Raw genomic sequence first — 22,105 nt, 5'->3', positions numbered from 1 at the left:
AATGTATCACTGAACCATACACATAAATGTACTACTGTCATACCATACACATAAATGTACTGTTATACATACACATAAGTTGTACACCATATACATAGAGAGAACAGCCATGCCGTACACATAAATGTACTGCTATACTATACACATAAATGTAACTCTGAACCATACACATAAATGTACTACTGCTATATCATACACATAAGTTATACACCATGCCCATAGAGAGAACAGCCATGCTGTACACATAAATGTATCTCTGAACCATACACATAAATGTACTACTGCTATACCATACACATAAGTTATACACCATGCACATAGAGAGAACAGCCATGCTGTACACATAAATAGTACCGATATGACATACAAATAAATAGGTCATCAATATCAGATCAGTGAGGGCCAGCAGTTTGCAGCTCCATCTGCAGCCATGTATATACATCGTACAGAACATCACGGCTCTGTACACTGTGTAGTAGCCGCTCTCAGGTACTGAAGCTCGGCTGCTACTGACCTGACCCGGCACCAATCTGACCAATGACCCATCCTGCATGGTAACATAGAATATATCCTTTACAGTGACAGGTAAGTCCTATCCAGAAGGTAACGTTAGTGACCAAGATAGATAGATGAAAGAACTTACAGCAGTATTGACGTGAGAAAAATCTATGGAGGCGTCAGGGTCGGTCCCCCGAGGCTTGCACCCTTCTGACAAAGTGATAAATAATAGCTATCTCACAGTATATGTTATAATGAGCACATCAGAGTCACATGACAGTGCAATATAAGACTTTATTTGCTCTATGTACAATGAACTGTCAGCCATTTGTATGAATACATTCTTAAATAAATGTCCGGAGACAGAAGAGCCCCCAGGGGGCGTAGTACATGAAGCACAGAGCTCCGCGGGGGCGGGGCTCAGTAGAACTGCTGCTTGCTTTGCTGCTGTTGTCTGTTGGCCATGTGCATGAGTCTCAGGAGGAGATCGCTGGCGGAGCCATCCATTTGGGTATTGTTCTGCTCCGGGGACACTCGTCTCCTCTCACTGTCGTCATCCAGGCAGCTGGAGTCCACCATGCAACTGTCTGTGGGAAGAGCAGGCACGGCATTAATACCAAAAGACATTTTACTTTTTTCCTTGACCTGCCCAAGTCTGCCACACCTAATACCCAGCTTTACAAGATAATTTAGGAAACCAGCCCTGCTACAGGTGACCTAATAAGTCCAATACAGCTGCCAAATTCAGCCTGCTCCATCTGACAAACTCCGCTTTTCTACATGTAACCAGCTCTGCTCGGCTATATATTTCATATATTAGAGACTACACCTTTTGAATTCAGTCCTGCTGCATCTGACAAACTCGGCGCTGCTACACGGGGTCTGATGTGTAAGTGGTGTGTGTGTGCGGTGTGTGTCTGATGTATAAGTGGTATGTGTGTGCGGTGTGTGTCTGATGTATAAGTGGTATGTGTGTGCGGTGTGTGTCTGATGTGTAAGTGGTATGTGTGTGCGGTGTGTGTCTGATGTGTAAGTGGTATGTGTGCGGTGTGTGTCTGATGTGTAAGTGGTATGTGTGCGGTGTGTGTCTGATGTGTAAGTGACATGTGTGCGGTGTGTGTCTGTTGTGTAAGTGGTATGTGTGTGCGGTGTGTGTCTGATGTGTAAGTGGTATGTGTGTGCGGTGTGTGTCTGTTGTGTAAGTGGTATGTGTGTGCGGTGTGTGTCTGTTGTGTAAGTGGTATGTGTGTGCGGTGTGTGTCTGATGTGTAAGTGACATGTGTGCGGTGTGTGTCTGTTGTGTAAGTGGTATGTGTGTGCGGTGTGTGTCTGATGTGTAAGTGGTATGTGTGTGTGCGGTGTGTGTCTGTTGTGTAAGTGGTATGTGTGTGCGGTGTGTGTCTGATGTGTAAGTGGTATGTGTGCGGTGTGTGTCTGATGTGTAAGTGGTATGTGTGCGGTGTGTGTCTGATGTGTAAGTGGTATGTGTGCGGTGTGTGTCTGATGTGTAAGTGACATGTGTGCGGTGTGTGTCTGTTGTGTAAGTGGTATATGTGTGCGGTGTGTGTCTGATGTGTAAGTGGTATGTGTGCGGTGTGTGTCTGATGTGTAAGTGGTATGTGTGCGGTGTGTGTCTGATGTGTAAGTGACATGTGTGCGGTGTGTGTCTGATGTATAAGTGGTATGTGTGTGCGGTGTGTGTCTGATGTGTAAGTGGTATGTGTGTGCGGTGTGTGTCTGATGTGTAAGTGGTATGTGTGCGGTGTGTGTCTGATGTGTAAGTGGTATGTGTGCGGTGTGTGTCTGATGTGTAAGTGGTATGTGTGCGGTGTGTGTCTGATGTGTAAGTGACATGTGTGCGGTGTGTGTCTGTTGTGTAAGTGGTATGTGTGTGCGGTGTGTGTCTGATGTGTAAGTGGTATGTGTGTGCGGTGTGTGTCTGTTGTGTAAGTGGTATGTGTGTGCGGTGTGTGTCTGTTGTGTAAGTGGTATGTGTGTGCGGTGTGTGTCTGATGTGTAAGTGACATGTGTGCGGTGTGTGTCTGTTGTGTAAGTGGTATGTGTGTGCGGTGTGTGTCTGATGTGTAAGTGGTATGTGTGTGCGGTGTGTGTCTGTTGTGTAAGTGGTATGTGTGTGCGGTGTGTGTCTGTTGTGTAAGTGGTATGTGTGTGCGGTGTGTGTCTGATGTGTAAGTGACATGTGTGCGGTGTGTGTCTGTTGTGTAAGTGGTATGTGTGTGCAGTGTGTGTCTGATGTGTAAGTGGTATGTGTGTGCGGTGTGTGTCTGTTGTGTAAGTGGTATGTGTGTGCGGTGTGTGTCTGTTGTGTAAGTGGTATGTGTGTGCGGTGTGTGTCTGATGTGTAAGTGACATGTGTGCGGTGTGTGTCTGTTGTGTAAGTGGTATGTGTGTGCGGTGTGTGTCTGATGTGTAAGTGGTATGTGTGCGGTGTGTGTCTGATGTGTAAGTGGTATGTGTGCGGTGTGTGTCTGATGTGTAAGTGACATGTGTGCGGTGTGTGTCTGATGTATAAGTGGTATGTGTGTGCGGTGTGTGTCTGATGTGTAAGTGGTATGTGTGTGCGGTGTGTGTCTGATGTGTAAGTGGTATGTGTGCGGTGTGTGTCTGATGTGTAAGTGGTATGTGTGCGGTGTGTGTCTGATGTGTAAGTGGTATGTGTGCGGTGTGTGTCTGATGTGTAAGTGGTATGTGTGCGGTGTGTGTCTGATGTGTAAGTGACATGTGTGCGGTGTGTGTCTGTTGTGTAAGTGGTATGTGTGTGCGGTGTGTGTCTGATGTGTAAGTGGTATGTGTGTGCGGTGTGTGTCTGTTGTGTAAGTGGTATGTGTGTGCGGTGTGTGTCTGTTGTGTAAGTGGTATGTGTGTGCGGTGTGTGTCTGATGTGTAAGTGACATGTGTGCGGTGTGTGTCTGTTGTGTAAGTGGTATGTGTGTGCGGTGTGTGTCTGATGTGTAAGTGGTATGTGTGTGTGCGGTGTGTGTCTGTTGTGTAAGTGGTATGTGTGTGCGGTGTGTGTCTGATGTGTAAGTGGCATGTGTGCGGTGTGTGTCTGTTGTGTAAGTGGTATGTGTGCGGTGTGTGTCTGTTGTGTAAGTGGTATGTGTGTGCGGTGTGTGTCTGATGTGTAAGTGGCATGTGTGCGGTGTGTGTCTGATGTGTAAGTGACATGTGTGCGGTGTGTGTCTGTTGTGTAAGTGGTATGTGTGTGCGGTGTGTGTCTGATGTGTAAGTGGTATGTGTGTGCGGTGTGTGTCTGATGTGTAAGTGGTATGTGTGTGCGGTGTGTGTCTGTTGTGTAAGTGGTATGTGTGTGCGGTGTGTGTCTGATGTGTAAGTGGCATGTGTGCGGTGTGTGTCTGTTGTGTAAGTGGTATGTGTGCGGTGTGTGTCTGTTGTGTAAGTGGTATGTGTGTGCGGTGTGTGTCTGATGTGTAAGTGGCATGTGTGCGGTGTGTGTCTGTTGTGTAAGTGGTATGTGTGCGGTGTGTGTCTGGAGTATAATTGGTATGTGTGTGCAGTGTGTGCTGTATGTGTGACGCTCCAGGGTCCTGGTTGTCACAGTTGCATTGCTTTCCTCACGGGGAGAGTGATGTCACGCTTGGAAGCGATGAAAGACTTCTTTTATCAGGTAATCACATACGCACAACATGTTCATACTCCAGGCCAGAAGGGGGAGCTCTGAACCCGGATTAGGGAGGACAGAGGACAGGGAAGAAAGCAGTGGGACAGTGAGTGTCAGAAAGACTGAAGGGGCCGTGTAGCCAGATTTGCTACAGCTCCTGGAGAAAGAGAACAGAGAAGGAAAGGACAGCTTGTGCAAAGTGTGCAGGAGAGAAAAGGCACAGGAGAGTGATACCAGGGGAGCAGAGCAGTGACTTGGCTACCTCCCTGGCTGAGCGCAGATTCCAGTAGCCGGAAGATCTAGGCCGTGTCGGACTCTGAGGCATAGCTGAAAAGGGATTATATGTACGTACTTTGAGTTTTTTGATTCCTGTATATATTTTGTTGTCTGAGTATTTTTCTGCATAGCTGAAACTGGCAGCACAGCTGAACTTTAAGTTACCTGTCCGCCTTTACACCCAGTAAGGGACTACAACACCACCGCGCTTTGAGGAAGGCTTTCATCTCCACCTGGTAGAGGGGACTCTGGATTTGCTTCCAAACCGGCCGGACCCTGCCTGTCCTGTGATCCGGTGCCCTGGACTGCGGTTGCCTGAAGCCTTCAGTAAACCAGGTAAAGAGACTGCAAACCTGTGTCCTCGTTCTTTACTGCACCACTCACCATCTTCATCTACACACCGGGAGCCCTGGGGACCCAACTTCACCTGTGGGAAGGTATACCATCTAGCTGCCATAACATCACCCCAGAGGACCCCTTTGAGCAGCTCCTGACCGAATATCACAGGTGGCGTCACAAACACGAACTTTATTACAAATCCCCTTAAAGACCTTTCCCTTTACTTGGGAGCCCAGGGCCACGGATCCGGTCGCAGCCATCGTGACATCCCCTTTAAGTTCTCCACGGACCTGACAGGTGTTCCATATGTGTCTGATATGTGATAGGTGTGTGCTGTATGTGTCAGATATGTGATAGGTGTGTGCTGTATGTGTCTGATATGTGAGCGGTGTGTGCTGTATGTGTCTGATATGTGAGCGGTGTGTGCTGTATGTGTCTGATATGTGAGCGGTGTGTGCTGTATGTGTCTGATATGTGAGCGGTGTGTGCTGTATGTGTCTGATATGTGAGCGGTGTGTGCTGTATGTGTCTGATATGTGAGCGGTGTGTGCTGTATGTGTCTGATATGTGAGCCGTGTGTGTGCTGTATGTGTCTGATATGTGAGCGGTGTGTGTGCTGTATGTGTCTGATATGTGAGCGGTGTGTGCTGTATGTGTCTGATATGTGAGCGGTGTGTGCTGTATGTGTCTGATATGTGAGCGGCGTGTGCTGTATGTGTCTGATATGTGAGCGGTGTGTGTGCTGTATGTGTCTGATATGTGAACGGTGTGTGTGCTGTATGTGTCTGATATGTGAGTGGTGTGTGCTGTATGTGTCTGTTATGTGAGCGGTGTGTGCTGTATGTGTCTGATATGTGAGCGGTGTGCGCTGTATGTGTCTGATATGTGAGCGGTGTGTGCTGTATGTGTCTGATATGTGAGCGGTGTGTGCTGTATGTGTCTGATATGTGAGCGGTGTGTGTGCTGTATGTGTCTGATATGTGAACGGTGTGTGTGCTGTATGTGTCTGATATGTGAGTGGTGTGTGCTGTATGTGTCTGTTATGTGAGCGGTGTGTGCTGTATGTGTCTGATATGTGAGCGGTGTGCGCTGTATGTGTCTGATATGTGAGCGGTGTGTGCTGTATGTGTCTGATATGTGAGCGGTGTGTGCTGTATGTGTCTGATATGTGAATGGTGTGTGTGCTGTATGTGTCTGATATGTGAGCGGTGTGTGCTGTATGTGTCTGATATGTGAGCGGTGTGCACTGTATGTGTCTGATATGTGAGCGGTGTGTGTGCTGTATGTGTCTAATATGTGAGTGGTGTGTGCTGTATGTGTCTGATATGTGAGCGGTGTGTGCTGTATGTGTCTGATATGTGAGCAGTGTGTGCTGTATGTGTCTGATATGTGAGCGGTGTGTGCAGTATGTGTCTGATATGTGAGCGGTGTGTGTGCTGTATGTGTCTGATATGTGAGCGGTGTGTGCAGTATGTGTCTGATATGTGAGCGGTGTGTGTGCTGTATGTGTCTGATATGTGAGCGGTGTGTGCTGTATGTGTCTGATATGTGAGCGGTGTGTGCAGTATGTGTCTGATATGTGAGCGGTGTGTGCTGTATGTGTCTGATATGTGAGCGGTGTGTGCTGTGTGTGTCTGATATGTGAGCGGTGTGCTGTAAGTGTCTGATATGTGAGCAGTCTGTGCTGTATGTGTCTGATATGTGAGCGGTGTGTGTGCTGTATGTGTCTGATATGTGAGCGGTGTGTGCTGTATGTGTCTGATATGTGAGCGGTGTGTGCAGTATGTGTCTGATATGTGAGCGGTGTGTGCTGTATGTGTCTGATATGTGAGCGGTGTGTGCTGTGTGTGTCTGATATGTGAGCGGTGTGCTGTAAGTGTCTGATATGTGAGCAGTCTGTGCTGTATGTGTCTGATATGTGAGCGGTGTGTGTGCTGTATGTGTCTGATATGTGAGCGGTGTGTGCTGTATGTGTCTGATATGTGAGCGGTGTGTGCTGTATGTGTCTGATATGTGAGCGGTCTGTGCTGTATGTGTCTGATATGTGAGCGGTGTGTGCTGTATGTGTGTGATATGTGAGCGGTGTGTGCTGTGTGTGTCTGATATGTGAGCGGTGTGCTGTAAGTGTCTGATATGTGAGCGGTCTGTGCTGTATGTGTCTGATATGTGAGCGGTGTGTGCTGTATGTGTCTGATATGTGAGCGGTGTGTGCTGTATGTGTCTGATATGTGAGCGGTGTGTGTGCTGTATGTGTCTGATATGTGAGCGGTGTGTGCTGTATGTGTCTGATATGTGAGCGGTGTGTGCTGTATGTGTCTGATATGTGAGCTGATGGTGCTGTATGTGTCTGATATGTGAGCGGTGTGTGCTGTTTGTGTCTGATATGTGAGCGGTCTGTGCTGTATGTGTCTGATATGTGAGCGGTGTGTGCTGTTTGTGTCTGATATGTGAGCTGTCTGTGCTGTATGTGTCTGATATGTGAGCGGTGTGTGCTGTATGTGTCTGATATGTGAGCGGTGTGTGCTGTATGTGTGTGATATGTGAGCGGTGTGTGCTGTGTGTGTCTGATATGTGAGCGGTGTGCTGTAAGTGTCTGATATGTGAGCGGTCTGTGCTGTATGTGTCTGATATGTGAGCGGTGTGTGCTGTATGTGTCTGATATGTGAGCGGTGTGTGCTGTATGTGTCTGATATGTGAGCGGTGTGTGCTGTATGTGTCTGATATGTGAGCGGTGTGTGCTGTATGTGTCTGATATGTGAGCGGTGTGTGTGCTGTATGTGTCTGATATGTGAGCGGTGTGCGCTGTATGTATCTGATATGTGAGCGGTGTGTGTGCTGTATGTGTCTGATATGTGAGCGGTGTGTGCTGTTTGTGTCTGATATGTGAGCGGTCTGTGCTGTATGTGTCTGATATGTGAGCGGTGTGTGCTGTATGTGTCTGATATGTGAGCGGTGTGTGCTGTTTGTGTCTGATATGTGAGCGGTCTGTGCTGTTTGTGTCTGATATGTGAGCGGTCTGTGCTGTATGTGTCTGATATGTGAGCGGTGTGTGCTGTATGTGTCTGATATGTGAGCGGTGTGTGCTGTATGTGTGTGATATGTGAGCGGTGTGTGCTGTGTGTGTCTGATATGTGAGCGGTGTGCTGTAAGTGTCTGATATGTGAGCGGTCTGTGCTGTATGTGTCTGATATGTGAGCGGTGTGTGTGCTGTATGTGTCTGATATGTGAGCGGTGTGTGCTGTTTGTGTCTGATATGTGAGCGGTCTGTGCTGTATGTGTCTGATATGTGAGCGGTGTGTGCTGTATGTGTCTGATATGTGAGTGGTGTGTGCTGTATGTGTCAGATATGTGAGCGGTGTGTGCTGTATGTGTCTGATATGTGAGCGGTGTGTGCTGTATGTGTGATATGTGAGCGGTGTGTGTGCTGTATGTGTCTAATATGTGAGCGGTGTGTGCTGTATGTGTCTGATATGTGAGCGGTGTGCGCTGTATGTGTCTGATATGTGAGCGGTATGTGCTGTATGTGTCTGATATGTGAGCGGTGTGTGCTGTATGTGTGTGATATGTGAGTGGTGTGTGCTGTGTGTGTCTGATATGTGAGCGGTGTGCTGTACGTGTTTGATATGTGAGCGGTGTGTGCTGTATGTGTCTGATATGTGAGCGGTGTGTGCTGTATGTGTCTGATATGTGAGCGGTCTGTGCTGTATGTGTCTGATATGTGAGTGGTGTGTGCTGTATGTGTCTGATATGTGAGTGGTGTGTGCTGTATGTGTCTGATATGTGAGCGGTGTGTGCTGTATGTGTCTGATATGTGAGCGGTGTGTGCTGTATGTGTCTGATATGTGAGCGGTGTGTGCTGTATGTGTCTGATATGTGAGTGGTGTGTGCTGTATGTGTCTGATATGTGAGTGGTGTGTGCTGTATGTGTCTGATATGTGAGCGGTGTGCTGTAAGTGTCTGATATGTGAGCGGTCTGTGCTGTATGTGTCTGATATGTGAGCGGTGTGTGTGCTGTATGTGTCTGATATGTGAGCGGTGTGTGCTGTATGTGTCTGATATGTGAGCGGTGTGTGCTGTATGTGTCTGATATGTGAGTGGTGTGTGCTGTATGTGTCTGATATGTGAGCGGTCTGTGCTGTATGTGTCTGATATGTGAGCGGTGTGTGCTGTATGTGTCTGATATGTGAGCGGTGTGTGCTGTTTGTGTCTGATATGTGAGCGGTCTGTGCTGTATGTGTCTGATATGTGAGCGGTGTGTGCTATATTTGTTAGCTGTCTCTCCTATCGGTTTTCCCGAGCACGCTCGGGTGGTCTCCGAGTATTTGTGACTGTTCGGAGATTTAGTTTTCCTTGCCGCAGCTGGATGATTTGCGGCTACTAGAGAGCTTGATTACATGTGGGGATTCCCTAGCAAAAAGGCAACCCCCACATGTACTTAGCCTGGCTAGCAGCCGTAAATCTTCCAGCTACCTCAACAAAAACAAAATCTCCCAAGCAGTCACAAATACTCGGAGACCACCCGAGCGTGCTCTGGAAAATCCGAGCAACGAGTATACTCGCTCATCACTAGTAATGAGGTAATTGCTATTTTCATATCTCTTCTAAAAAAATAGAATATAAAGTGATCAAAAAGATAGAAATAAAGTTGTAAACTCCCACAAACAAAAGCCCCTATGCAGCCATCTGTGATAAAAAATGTTATAGCCCCTTGTCATCTTGTATCAGCCCTTGCCGCAGTTTCCTTATCCATGTGAACAGTGGCACAGACCTGGACCTCTTTCAGATTTTGTGCAGAGGATTACTTTCGATTTATTTCATGCAAATCAATGCTGCCGTCTGATCAGCTGACACATACCTCCCATTTTTGAACGTCAGGAAAGAGAGACACATTTCCATAACCTGGTCCAGTCCTTTATATGAGCCCATACAAAAATATTTTCCTGGTGAAGCCCATTAGTGTTCCCACACAGTAAGATGTCCACTCATAGCCCCCACAGTGCCCACCATTCAGTATAATGCTCCTACAGTATGATAACCTTTGCCCCAAAATACTCACACAGTATGATGCCCCTTACTCACCCCTCCACACAGTATGATGCCCCTTACTCACCCCTCCACACAGTATGATGCCCCCTTATTCACCCCTCCACACAGTATGATGCCCCCTTATTCACCCCTCCACACAGTATGATGCCCCCTTATTCACCCCTGCACACAGTAGGATGCCCCCTTATTAACCCCTGCACACAGTAGGATGCCCCCTTATTCACCCCTGCACACAGTAGGATGCCCCCTTATTCACCCCTGCACACAGTATGATGCCCCCTTATTCACCCATGCACACAGTATGATGTGCCCTTATTCACCTCTGCACACAGTATGATGCCCCCTTAGTCACCCTGCACACAGTATGATGCCCCCTTATTCACCCCTCCACACAGTATGATGCCCCCTTATTCACCCCGCACACAGTATGATTGTCACGATAATATAAAAAATGTCATATTGTAAGTTTAGTTCCAGAAGGATCCATGGCAGACACACGCTGTGGGCCATTCCGACCTCCCCTCTTCTCACTCTGCCTGCTGCCTGTGTGTGTGTGAATCCTAAACCCCTCATTTCATCCCTCCCACAAGAATTTATATGGTTCTATGCTGCGGGCAGACCAGTCTCCCTAAACTACTCATTCCCTCCTCCCGCATAATACTGCCCAAAACTAGTATAGAAAGCCTGAGATTTTTTGTGCTATTAAAGTGATATATATGGGCACCGATTCGGGCTATAGATATAAAAATTATATATTCCGGATGTCCCTCAGTAAATCTATAACTCACTGAAACCGCTGGCAGCTAAACGCAATGAGTGCAAAGCGTGGATTTCTCCGTAAGCATGATGTCATGTAATTACTCCGTGTTTACACTTAAAAGAATCCCCAGGGGCACATCCTGATCATTGTGGCTTTCTTATACTAGGTTCATACAGCGAGATATGCATAAAAATGGCATTTCATACCTGCATTTCATGGGTCTTTTGTCCAGGGTCTAGCTGCTGTACAGATGTGCTATGCATCTAGAAATATGCTCGCCCCTCCTCCTTAGCACACGGCCAGCCATGATGATGCGATGGCATAATAACCTGTAAGTGTTCTTTTCAATTTAAATCCTATTTTTAGTTGTAATTGTATTGTACATATGATTTGTCTCCTTTATAATATCTTTTTAAACTTTGGAGTAAAATATAAAACTACTAGCTTGTCTCTCCTTGCTCTATAACGAACTGTCGCGTCCTCTGAAGTGAATTACGCTACTGATTTGGGTTGGCTCCGGACCCGTTAATAATGACGAAATCGGAGCTGGTGGCAGCGGATTTGTCATGTGCGTTGGGAGGCTTTGTAGCGACGGCGGCGTTGATAATTATTGTTCCCGCCTGAGTGGGAGTAGTTATATCGCCCTCGCTGCAGTGTACCCAATAGCAGTACATAGCAGGCAGCCTTTCTGATGACTAATTACCCTAGATGCAGTACCCTGACTGACCTGATTGTAAGGGGGGTGCCAGAGAGCTGCAAGTTTCAAACCGGGACTGGGAAGTGGGATATAGATAAATCTCCTTCAGAAAGAACCAGGGGCAACCAAACAACCCCGGTTCATGAAAAATTGGTGTGAGTGGTGAGGATGATAAAGGTATCTTCCCCGTGAACCGTGACATATTGTGGGATCCCTGACATATCCGGTGGGATCCGTGACAATGACGCCCCTCATATGATGTCCTCCATGCTACACCCCATATTATGATGTCCACACAGTATGATGATCACATGGTCTACCCCACACAGTATGATGCCCCCACAACACAGTATGATGCCCTCCACCAGTATGAACCTAAGATATAAACACAATGAGTCAATACCCTATAACAAGTAAATGAATAGTAATAAAGTAATAATACTGTATATATAAATAACATTGAGGACTTAAAGTTAACATTATTTGGAACAAAAAAGCGTAAAAGTCATCCCACTGCGACGAGGTGACCCAATCTGGATGGTACCTAATTCTCGCAGTTCACCTATGTGTCAGCAGACATAAAATTAGATAAGGTCTGAGCAGGACCTGGGTCCCGACTGTGATGCCACCCATCCATGGAAAACTTTATAAACAAAACTGACAGCCAAAAATGTACAAAAAAACTCAAACAAAACCAAAAAAAAGAGCCAGAGCATATGATGGTGTAAGTGTCCCCTTCAGACTGAGACATCTGGAAGAATGATTAGAGACGAGAAAGTGAATGCTACAATCAGTCCTGTGTCATGCTCGCAGTAAAGACTCCTGAGATCACTTGTGGGGGGGCTTTTCATCCGTGTAGGGGGCTCGCTCACAATTTTGCCTAAGATCACTGTCAGGATTAAGAATAAAATCTAAATATCCTCCGAGAGCAACTTCTCCCAACCAGTGAAGAGCAATTTGGTGCTGAACAATGCATTCTCCAGCAAGTTACTCGCATCTATTACATCCCAGTATGGGTAATGGCAGCGTTCATTTCACAGGTAACACTGGTTTTAAGGCCATTTAGAACCCCACATGACTCCCGGTAATGGCCCGGTGCACCTCCCCTGCAGCTTTATGACCGGTCCGATATTTCTTGCTAAGCTTATAGAATAAGGTGCATTATTGGAAGAGGGAAAATGGTGGAGATAGCAGCATAATAGTGACAGAAAGAGCATTAATATTACGTGCTACCACTTGTTGTAGAAGAGGTAGTAGAAGAGGTTGTGGTAGTTACATAGTAACATAGTTATTAAGGTTGAAGGAAGACTTTAAGTCCATCTAGTTCACCCCATAGCCTAACCTAGCATGCCCTAACATGTTGATCCAGGGGAAGGCAAAAAAAAACCCATGTGGCAAAGAGTAAACTCCACATTGGGGAGAAAAATTCCTTCCCGACTCCACATATGGCAATCAGACTAGTTCCCTGGATCAACGCCTTATCAAGGAATCTAGTGTATATACCCTGTAACATTATACTTTTCCAGAAAGGTATCCAGTCCCCTCTTAAATTTAATTAATGAATCACTCATTACAACATCATACGGCAGAGAGTTCCATAGTCTCACTGCTCTTACAGTAAAGAATCCGCGTCTGTTATTATGCTTAAACCTTCTTTCCTCCAGACGTAGAGGATGCCCCCTTGTCCCTGTCTCATGTCTATGATTAAAAATATCATCAGAAAGGTCTTTGTACTGTCCCCTCATATATTTATACATTAACATAAGATCACCCCTTAGTCTTCGTTTTTCCAAACTAAACAGCCCCAAGTGTAATAACCTATCTTGGTATTGCAGACCCCCCAGTCCTCTAATAACCTTGGTTGCTCTTCTCTGCACCCGCTCCAGTTCAGCTATGTCTTTCTTATACACCGGAGACCAGAACTGTGCACAGTATTCTAAGTGTGGTCGCACTAGTGACTTGTATAGAGGTAAAATTATGTTCTCCTCATGAGCATCTACGCCTCTTTTAATGCATCCCATTATTTTATTTGCCTTTGTAGCAGCTGCCTGACACTGGCCACTGAATATGAGTTTGTCATCCACCCATACACCCAGGTCTTTTTCATTGACGGTTTTGCCCAGAGTTTTAGAATTAAGCACATAGTTATACATCTTATTACTTCTACCCAAGTGCATGACCTTACATTTATCCCCATTAAAGCTCATTTGCCATTTACCAGCCCAAGCTTCTAGTTTACATAAATCATCCTGTAATATAAAATTATCCTCCCCTGTATTGACTACCCTGCAGAGTTTAGTGTCATCTGCAAATATTGAAATTCTACTCTGAATGCCCCCTACAAGGTCATTAATAAATATGTTAAAAAGAAGAGGGCCCAATACTGACCCCTGTGGTACCCCACTGCTAACCGCGACCCAGTCCGAGTGTGCTCCATTAATAACCACCCTTTGTTTCCTATCCCTGAGCCAGCTCTCAACCCACTTACACATATTTTCCCCTATCCCCATTATTCTCATTTTATGTAACAACCTTTTGTGTGGCACCGTTTCAAAAGCTTTTGAAAAGTCCATATACACTACGTCCACTGGGCTCCCTTGGTCCAGTCCGGAACTTACCTCTTCATAGAAGCTGATCAGATTAGTCTGACATGAACGGTCCCTAGTAAACCCGTGCTGATACTGGGTCATGAGGTTATTCCTCTTCAGATACTCCAGTATAGCATCCCTTAGAATGCCCTCCAGGATTTTACCCACAGTAGAGGTTAAACTTACTGGCCTATAATTACCGAGTTCAGTTTTTGCCCCTTTTTTGAATATTGGCACCACATTTGCTATACGCCAGTCCTGTGGTACAGACCCTGTTATTATGGACTCTTTAAAGATTAAAAATAATGGTCTATCAATGACTGTACTTAGTTCCTGCAGTACTCGGGGGTGTATCCCATCCGGGCCCGGAGATTTGTCAATTTTAGTGATTTTTAGACGGCGCCGTACTTCCTACCTAGTAGTAGTTGGCAGATTAATAGTAGCAGCAGTGCTGATGGTAATTGCAGTACTAGTGGTGATGGCATCTGTGGGAATAGTAGTAGTGATGGTGATAGTAGTATTAATAAAAACAGTGGTGATTGTTATAGCATTAATAGAAGTAATAGTGACAAAAGTGGTGGTAAAGGCAGTATTTATAGTGATTGAAATAGTGGTGGTAGTAGCAGTGGTGGTGGTAGTAACAGCAGCAGCAGTAGTAATAGTAATAGGAATATTAGGACTTGTAGAAGTATTAATAGTTGTAATAGAAGTAGTAGAGATACTAACAGTGGCGGTGGTAATGGTAGTAGAAGCAACAGTAGTAATGGTAGCAATAATAATAGTAGCATTATTAGTGGTAGTAACAGTAATAATATTAGTAACAATAGTAGTAGCAGTACTAGTAATAAAGGTAGAAGCAATAGTAGTAGGATAGTAGTAGTAGTCATAGTAATAGTAGTGGTGGTAGTAGTAGTAATAGTAATAAAGGTAGTAGTAATAGTAGTAGCAGCAACAGCAGTGGAATAGTAGTAGTAATAGTAGCAGTAGTAATAATAGTAATAGTAGTAGTAATAGTAGTTGCAGAACTAATAGTAGAAGTAGTAATACTGGTTGTAGTAATAGTAGTGGTAGTAGTAGTAGTAATAGTAGTGGTAGTAGTAGTAGTAATAGTAGCAGTAATAGTAGTGGTAATAGTAGTGGTGGTAGTAATAGTAGAAGTATCATTAGTAGTAGTAATAGTAGCAGTAATAATGCAGTAGTAATAGTAGAAACAGTAATATTAGTAGTAATAGTAGTAGTGGTAGTAATAGGAGAAGTATTATTAGTAGTAATAGTAGTAGTTGTGGAAGTGGTAGCAGTAGTAATAGTAGAACCATTACTGTAATGTTTAGTATTGTAATAGTAATTGATTATTAATGTAATTGGTTACGGTATTATTTATTTTCCTAGTAATAATGTTAGTAGTTGGGTTGCTATTGTTACTATTAAAGTAATAGAAGTATTGTTGTATGTACTATACAGTATGTATAGGATATGCATGTGTACAATGTGTACAATGTTTATAATATTTATTATGTGATAACACTTGTGATTAGTAAGAGTTGTAGTTGATAGTAATATGTTAGTAATAGTAGTGATAACAGTATTGGTTGTGAATTATTAGTAGTATTATTACTGCTGTTATTATTGGTAGTAGGTCTATTCTAGTAATCACATTGCAATTTCTGTTACTAGTAATAGTAATAATAAACATAGTATTTGTATTACACTATTATTATTATTATTGTTAGTGTTTTAATTAGTAATGGTATCAATAATAATATTAGAAGTAGAAGTAATATTAATAGTTTTAATCTAATAGTCAGTACTATTTGTGTTATCAGTAATAGTAGTGATAACAGTAGCAATTGTATTATTATTATTTGCCATAGTAGCACTAATGGCAGTTCTAGCCTACTAGTTACAGTACTGTTTATTTTATTAGTAATTGTACTGTATTATTATTAGTACAACTCTTTCCTGTCTAGTAGTCAGTATTATTTCTGTCATTATTATTATTATTATTATTATTATTATTAATAGTAGTGATATAAGTAGCAGCTGTAGTAATATTATTATTAGCAATATTGGTAGTAGTAGTCGTTCTAGTCTAGTAGTCACAATGTTATTTCTGGTTTTAGTAATAATGAGAACAGGGGTAGTTGCATTCTTACTATTATTATTAATAGTAATAATAATAATAACATTAGTAGTAGCAGTAGTAATAACAGTTCTATTCGAGTGGTCAGTGCTATTTCTGCTACTATTAATAGTAGTGATAAAAGTAATAGCTGTAGTATTATTAATAATGATAATAATAATAGTAGTAGTAATGGTAGTTCTAGTCTGGTAGGACTAATTCTGTTATTAGTAATTGTAGTGATAATAGTAGTAGTTGTATTATTATGATTAGTACTGTAGTAGTCTAGTCATAATAGTAGTGGTAGTAGAAGTAGTGTTAGTAGTAGTAGTGGTAGTAGAAGTAGCAGTGGTAGTGTTAGTAGTAGTGGTATTAGTAGTAGTGGTAGTTGTTGTAGTAGTGGTAGTAGTAGTACAACATCTTCAAGGAGTTTGCATGTTCTCCCCGTGTTTGCGTGTTTCCAAAGACATACTGATAGGGAATTTAGATTGTGAGCCCCATCGGGGACAGTGATGATCAGTGTGCAAACTGTAAAGCGCTGCGGAATAGGTTAGCGCTTTATAAAAAAAAATGAAGAGAATAAAGATATTATAGTAGTAGTGGTAGTAGTGGAAGTAGTATAGTAATAGTGGTAGTAGTGGGGGATGTAGTAGTAGTAGTAGAAGTAGTAGAGATAGTGGTAGTAGTAATATAGTAGTGGTAGTAGTAATGGAAGTGGTAGTGTTAATAATAATGGTAGTAGTAGTAGTGGTGGTGTTAGTACTAGTGCTAGCGGTAGTAGTAGTGATAGTGGTAGTGTTGGTAGTAGTAGTGATTTAATAGTAGTTGAAGTAGTGGTAGTAGCAGTAATAGTAGTAGTAGTATAGTAGTAGTGGTAGTAGCAGTAGAGGTAGTAGTAGTAGTATAGTAGTAGTTGTAGTATTTGTAATAGTAGTAGTAGTGACAGTAGTCGTGGTAGTAGTGATACTGGCAGTAGCAGTAGAAGTAGTAGTATAGTAGTAGTAGTTGTAGTACTTGTAATAGTAGTAGTAGTGGTAGTAGTAGTACTTGTAATGGTAGTGGTATGTTAAACAGCTTAGAGTTTCCCAATAGCTTGAAATATAAAATATAACCTTTAATAAAGATATTAAAAAATGGACAAACATATCACATCTACAATACATAAATAAAGTGTCCGTGCCCGAACAGTGCTCAAGAATAAAAATTGGCTTGATGTCACCAAATACACACGGACAGATACCCACAGTCGTTCGAAGGAATCCACAGGGGGTCCATACAGCAGGATAAAGTGGGGGGAAATGGGGTCCGTTCCCTAAACTCCTGTCGTGCCCCTGTACTGCTCCTCTCCTAACAAGGACAGGCCCCAAGTGAGCCCTGCTATGGACACCCACCAAATGGAAATGAAGATAAACACGCCTCCCTACGCGTTTCTTCCCCAGTCTTGGGGATTCATCAGGGGAGTTTTCAGTAGCCATTAGGCAATATACTGTTATGTCTTAGAATAAGTGCCTGTAAATGCGGCATAACAGCAGTGGCGGAGTATCCCTGAGAGAATGAGTCTGTGGGACAGTGTGTCACAGCCTGACATTGCATGTTCTTCTCTGGATCCCTCACAGAGACCCCTCAGATTGGCGACTTACCATCACTGCAGCATATTCCTGGTGCCGCACATCGCCCTCCGCTGCTGCAGGGTTTCCCACCGGCCTCACAAGGAGAAGGCAAGTAGTTTTCTTCCACACAACGAAGCGTTTCGGGAGTACCGACGTAACATCCTAGATCTTCTCCGCAGCAAATGTTTGGGCCGAAGCAGTTCCCTCTATTCCCCGGGCCACATGGTATACACTGCAATGAAACAGCATCATGATGGCATTACTTATGTGTACAGTACGGCAGAGATACTTATGTCTACTGTATATTAGTATTACTTATGTGTTCAGCATGACAGTGATATTTATGTGCACTTCATAATGGCAGTAGTTAGCTTTGCATATGGTATTGCAGTTATTTATGCACACTATATAATGGCATTAGTCAGATGTACAATATAGCAGTGTTATTTATTTGTACTGTATGATGGCGTTAGTTATATATACTGGCAGCAGCTATGTGTTCAATAGAGCAGTGTTATTCATACTGTATAATGGCGTTAGTTATGTGTACATTATGGGAGTGTAATTTATGTGCACAGCATAATGCCATTACCGATAGGTACTGAACGGCAGTATTAGTTATGTGTACCGGATAATAGCATTCATTATTTGTGTAGTATGGAAGTGTTATATATACTTGATAATGGAATTAGATATGCAGGATGCTATATCTTTGTTATTTATGTGATCTTTATAATTGCACTAGTTATGTGCACAGTATTGCAGTTTTATGTTTCTGCACAATATAATGGCATTATGTGCACAATATGGCAGTGTTATATATGTGTAATGTATAATGGAATTACTGGTATGCTGTAGCTGTAGTGTTATTTATCTGAACTTAATAATGGCATTAGTTTTCTGTACAGTGTGGCAGTGTTATTTATGTGTATCATATAATAGCATTAGATGTACTGATGGCATAGCTGTGTTATTTATGTGTACTGTAATGATATAAATGGTGTGTTTAATATAGCATTTTTTATGTGCACTATATAATAGCATTAGTTATATATACAGTATGACATTGATATTTAAATGCCCTGTATAATTGTATTAGTTACATGTACAATATGGCAGTGTTTTTTCTTTTAACTGTATATTGGCAATAGGTATTTGTATAGTAATTCAGTGTTGTGTATGTGTACTGTATAATGGCATTAAATATGTATACGGTATAGCAGCTTTATTTATGTGTTCTATGCACACTATGGAGGTGTTATGTACAGTATGTGTACCATATAATGGTATTAATATGTGTACGGTATAGCAGGTGTAATTATGTGTTCTATACACACTATGGAGGTGTTATGTACAGTATGTGTACCATATAATGGCATTAATATGTGTATGGTATAGCAGCTGTATTTGTGTTCTATGCACACTATGGAGGTGTTATTTCTGTGTACCATATAATGGTATTAATATGTGTACGGTATAGCAGGTATATTTATGTGTTCTATGCACACTATGGAGGTGTTATGTACAGTATGTGTACCATATAATGGCATTAATATGTGTATGGTATAGCAGCTGTATTTGTGTTCTATGCACACTATGGAGGTGTTATTTCTGTGTACCATATAATGGTATTAATATGTGTACGGTATAGCAGCTGGATTTGTGTTCTATGCACACTATGGAGGTGTTATGTACAGTATGTGTACCATATAATGGTATTAATATGTGTACGGTATAGCAGCTGGATTTGTGTTCTATGCACACTATGGAGGTGTTATTTCTGTGTACTGTATAATGGTATTAATATGTGTACGGTATAGCAGGTGTATTTATATGTTCTATGCACACTATGGAGGTGTTATGTACAGTATGTGTACCATATAATGGTATTAATATGTGTACGGTATAGCAGCTGGATTTATGTGTTCTATGCACACTATGGAGGTGTTATTTCTGTGTACCATATAATGGTATTAATATGTGTACGGTATAGCAGGTAAATTTATGTGTTCTATGCACACTATGGAGGTGTTATTTCTGTGTACTGTATAATGGTATTAATATGTGTACGGTATAGCAGGTGTATTTATATGTTCTATGCACACTATGGAGGTGTTATGTACAGTATGTGTACCATATAATGGTATTAATATGTGTACGGTATAGCAGCTGGATTTGTGTTCTATGCACACTATGGAGGTGTTATGTATGTGTACTATATAATGGCTTCATTATTATAATGCTCCCACACTATATACTAACACTATTGTTTCATTTTCTAGGTGCCCTGACCATCGATCAAGTGTGCGCTCAGTACATGGAACCATCCATCCTAGAGGACGTACGGTACATCCATTGTGAGCAGATGGTGATTATAAATGGGCCCGTCACTACATTAGAAAAAGTAACAAAAACACTCGCTAGGATCTACTAGATTTCCAGGGATCTGATTCCAGGGCTCACAATTCCTTTTGAGTACTGTTCTTGTGCTCCAGCCCACTGGTTTGTGTTTCTTCCCTGATAAGCAGGGGCGTATTTGCTGGATTTTCATACTAGTATAATAAAATAAACTCAGCTCTGCTGCATCTGTGAATGCAAAGTTTCCCTCTGCGCTGCGATAAGAGCAACTCTAATTCTTCTGCCTAACAGGAACTCTTCTATGACACAGACGTAGCTCCCACTACTGCGGGTGTACTTATATAGCAGAGCTGAACGTGTCCCAGATATTAAAGCAGTGCGAAAGTGGCCAAAAGTTGTGCGAAGTGACAAACTCATGTGCCCAGTGTCTATATGAAGCCATCAGATGGGCTGACCCCTCTCCATGGTGCTGAAATGCGACCAGTGATTAATGTAATATTAGATATCAGACAAGATCCCGATGGCGGCTGCACAGATGGAGCGGAGCTGACTTTGTCATCTCTGTTTAATACCAAGATTATCCACTCAGTAAACATAATGCGGTAGATGCAGATCCCGGGAGAAAGAACTAGTGATATTACCGCAGATTGTGACAATTAACCTGGACATCTGGTTTTACATGGGACTGCGCCTATACCTATTAAGTTATTTTAGGTGAATGAACAATCACACTGCACATAAAAATGTAGATCGTGAGATTATTCTTACTTGTGGATTTACATAGGACTGCAAGTAAAGTACACGCACAGATAATTTATCCCCAAATTCAGCTCTGCGATATCTACACTATAAGTCCATCCGCAACTCAGAACATAAAGGTCACAGGATGTTAAAAATGGAGCAGAGCCGAGAGTGTGAGATAAAGAAATGCTCAGCTTAACAATTGGCACAACTATTATTTTTACTACAAATTGCTATTTTGAATTTACATAGGACTGCAGAAAAAAAAGGTATTATATTTTCTAACTTTTATAGTCATCACAATGCACAAACAATAGCCACATGTCTAAAGCAGTAAAGCTGAGTTTGTCAGAGGGCACAAGTCACTGTGATAGTACAATGTGTTTCCTTTACATAGGACTGCAAGTAAGCCTATGATCCTAATACTTCAAGTGATCGCAATGGAGAAAAAATAAATAAATAAATACAGCGATAGAGAGAGGTATCCCAGTAATAAATATAAATATATATATATATATATATATGGAGTATGGCCCCGGTAATGTATATACAGAAATGTGTATCTATATATCTATATCTATATATATATACATATATCTATATCTATATATATATACATATATATATATATATATATATATATATATATATATATATATATATATATATATATATATATATATACATATATATACATATATACATACACACACACACACACTGTATGCACACAGTTATGTGATGAGGGGTCCCGGTGATGAAAGGCTGGATACTGCACCTGTCGGACGTCTGTGTCGGGGTAGGACCTCTTGCCCCCTCTGGGGCAGTTCTGGATGTAGCAGGCTGAGGACAGGGCGAGGAGGCAGAGGAAGCAGGCAGGGACGGAGGATTCAGGCATCCTGACAGTCTGGAGGAGCAGCAGTGATGGGAGGACGGTCCGCTGTGCGATGCTCTTGGCTGTACCAGTGTTTGCCACTTCTGGGCGAGATCCCTATTTATACTCCATTCATTTCTTCTTAATGCCGACGTAATTGTTTGTGTCCTATTGTTGTGCCGCCTGCAAAGCACGCAAACAATGAGTGACAAGCAATTAGCAGGCAGAGCATTGGGGCGAGAAGGCTCATTCATCAGCGTCATTAGTCGCCGTAATACCCAGCATGGGCAAAACACTGCACCTCTGCACCCCTGTACACAAAACCGGGCACTGAGACTATGTACACTACATGTAATCAGATGGGAATTAGATAAATATGACATAGATAATAGACAATAGATAGATAGATAAATAGATATATAATAGATAGATAATAGATAGATGATAGATAATAGATAATAGATTGATAGATAATAGATAGAAAATAGAAAGATAGATAATAGATAGATAGATAATGGATAGATAGATAATAGATAATAGATAGATAGATAGATGA

At 42.6% G+C, this 22,105-nt stretch overlaps 1 protein-coding gene and 1 long non-coding RNA gene across 2 annotated transcripts; one reads left to right on the top strand and one right to left on the bottom strand.

Moving 5' to 3' along the window:
* Window positions 1–774: 774 nt before the first annotated feature.
* LOC143793047 (vasotocin-neurophysin VT) lies at window positions 775–21,659 on the bottom strand. The gene is made up of 3 exons (XM_077279637.1): window positions 21,454–21,659; window positions 17,607–17,808; window positions 775–1,085 (listed from the first exon to the last, which is right to left on the bottom strand). Exons 1-3 carry the CDS (start codon window positions 21,571–21,573, stop codon window positions 919–921), a joined length of 489 nt encoding a protein of 162 aa, XP_077135752.1. The 5' UTR covers window positions 21,574–21,659; the 3' UTR covers window positions 775–918.
* Window positions 4,610–17,685, top strand: LOC143793055 (uncharacterized). The gene is made up of 3 exons (XR_013220039.1): window positions 4,610–4,753; window positions 10,795–10,893; window positions 17,583–17,685. It is a non-coding gene; the product is annotated as an uncharacterized LOC143793055 (long non-coding RNA).
* Window positions 21,660–22,105: the final 446 nt, after the last annotated feature.

Source organism: Ranitomeya variabilis, chromosome 1 (assembly GCF_051348905.1).
Source record: "Ranitomeya variabilis isolate aRanVar5 chromosome 1, aRanVar5.hap1, whole genome shotgun sequence".
NCBI classification, from domain to species: Eukaryota; Metazoa; Chordata; class Amphibia; order Anura; family Dendrobatidae; genus Ranitomeya; species Ranitomeya variabilis.
The sequence above is the reverse complement of the archived record's forward strand: the minus strand, read 5'-3'. Positions and strand labels throughout refer to the sequence as shown.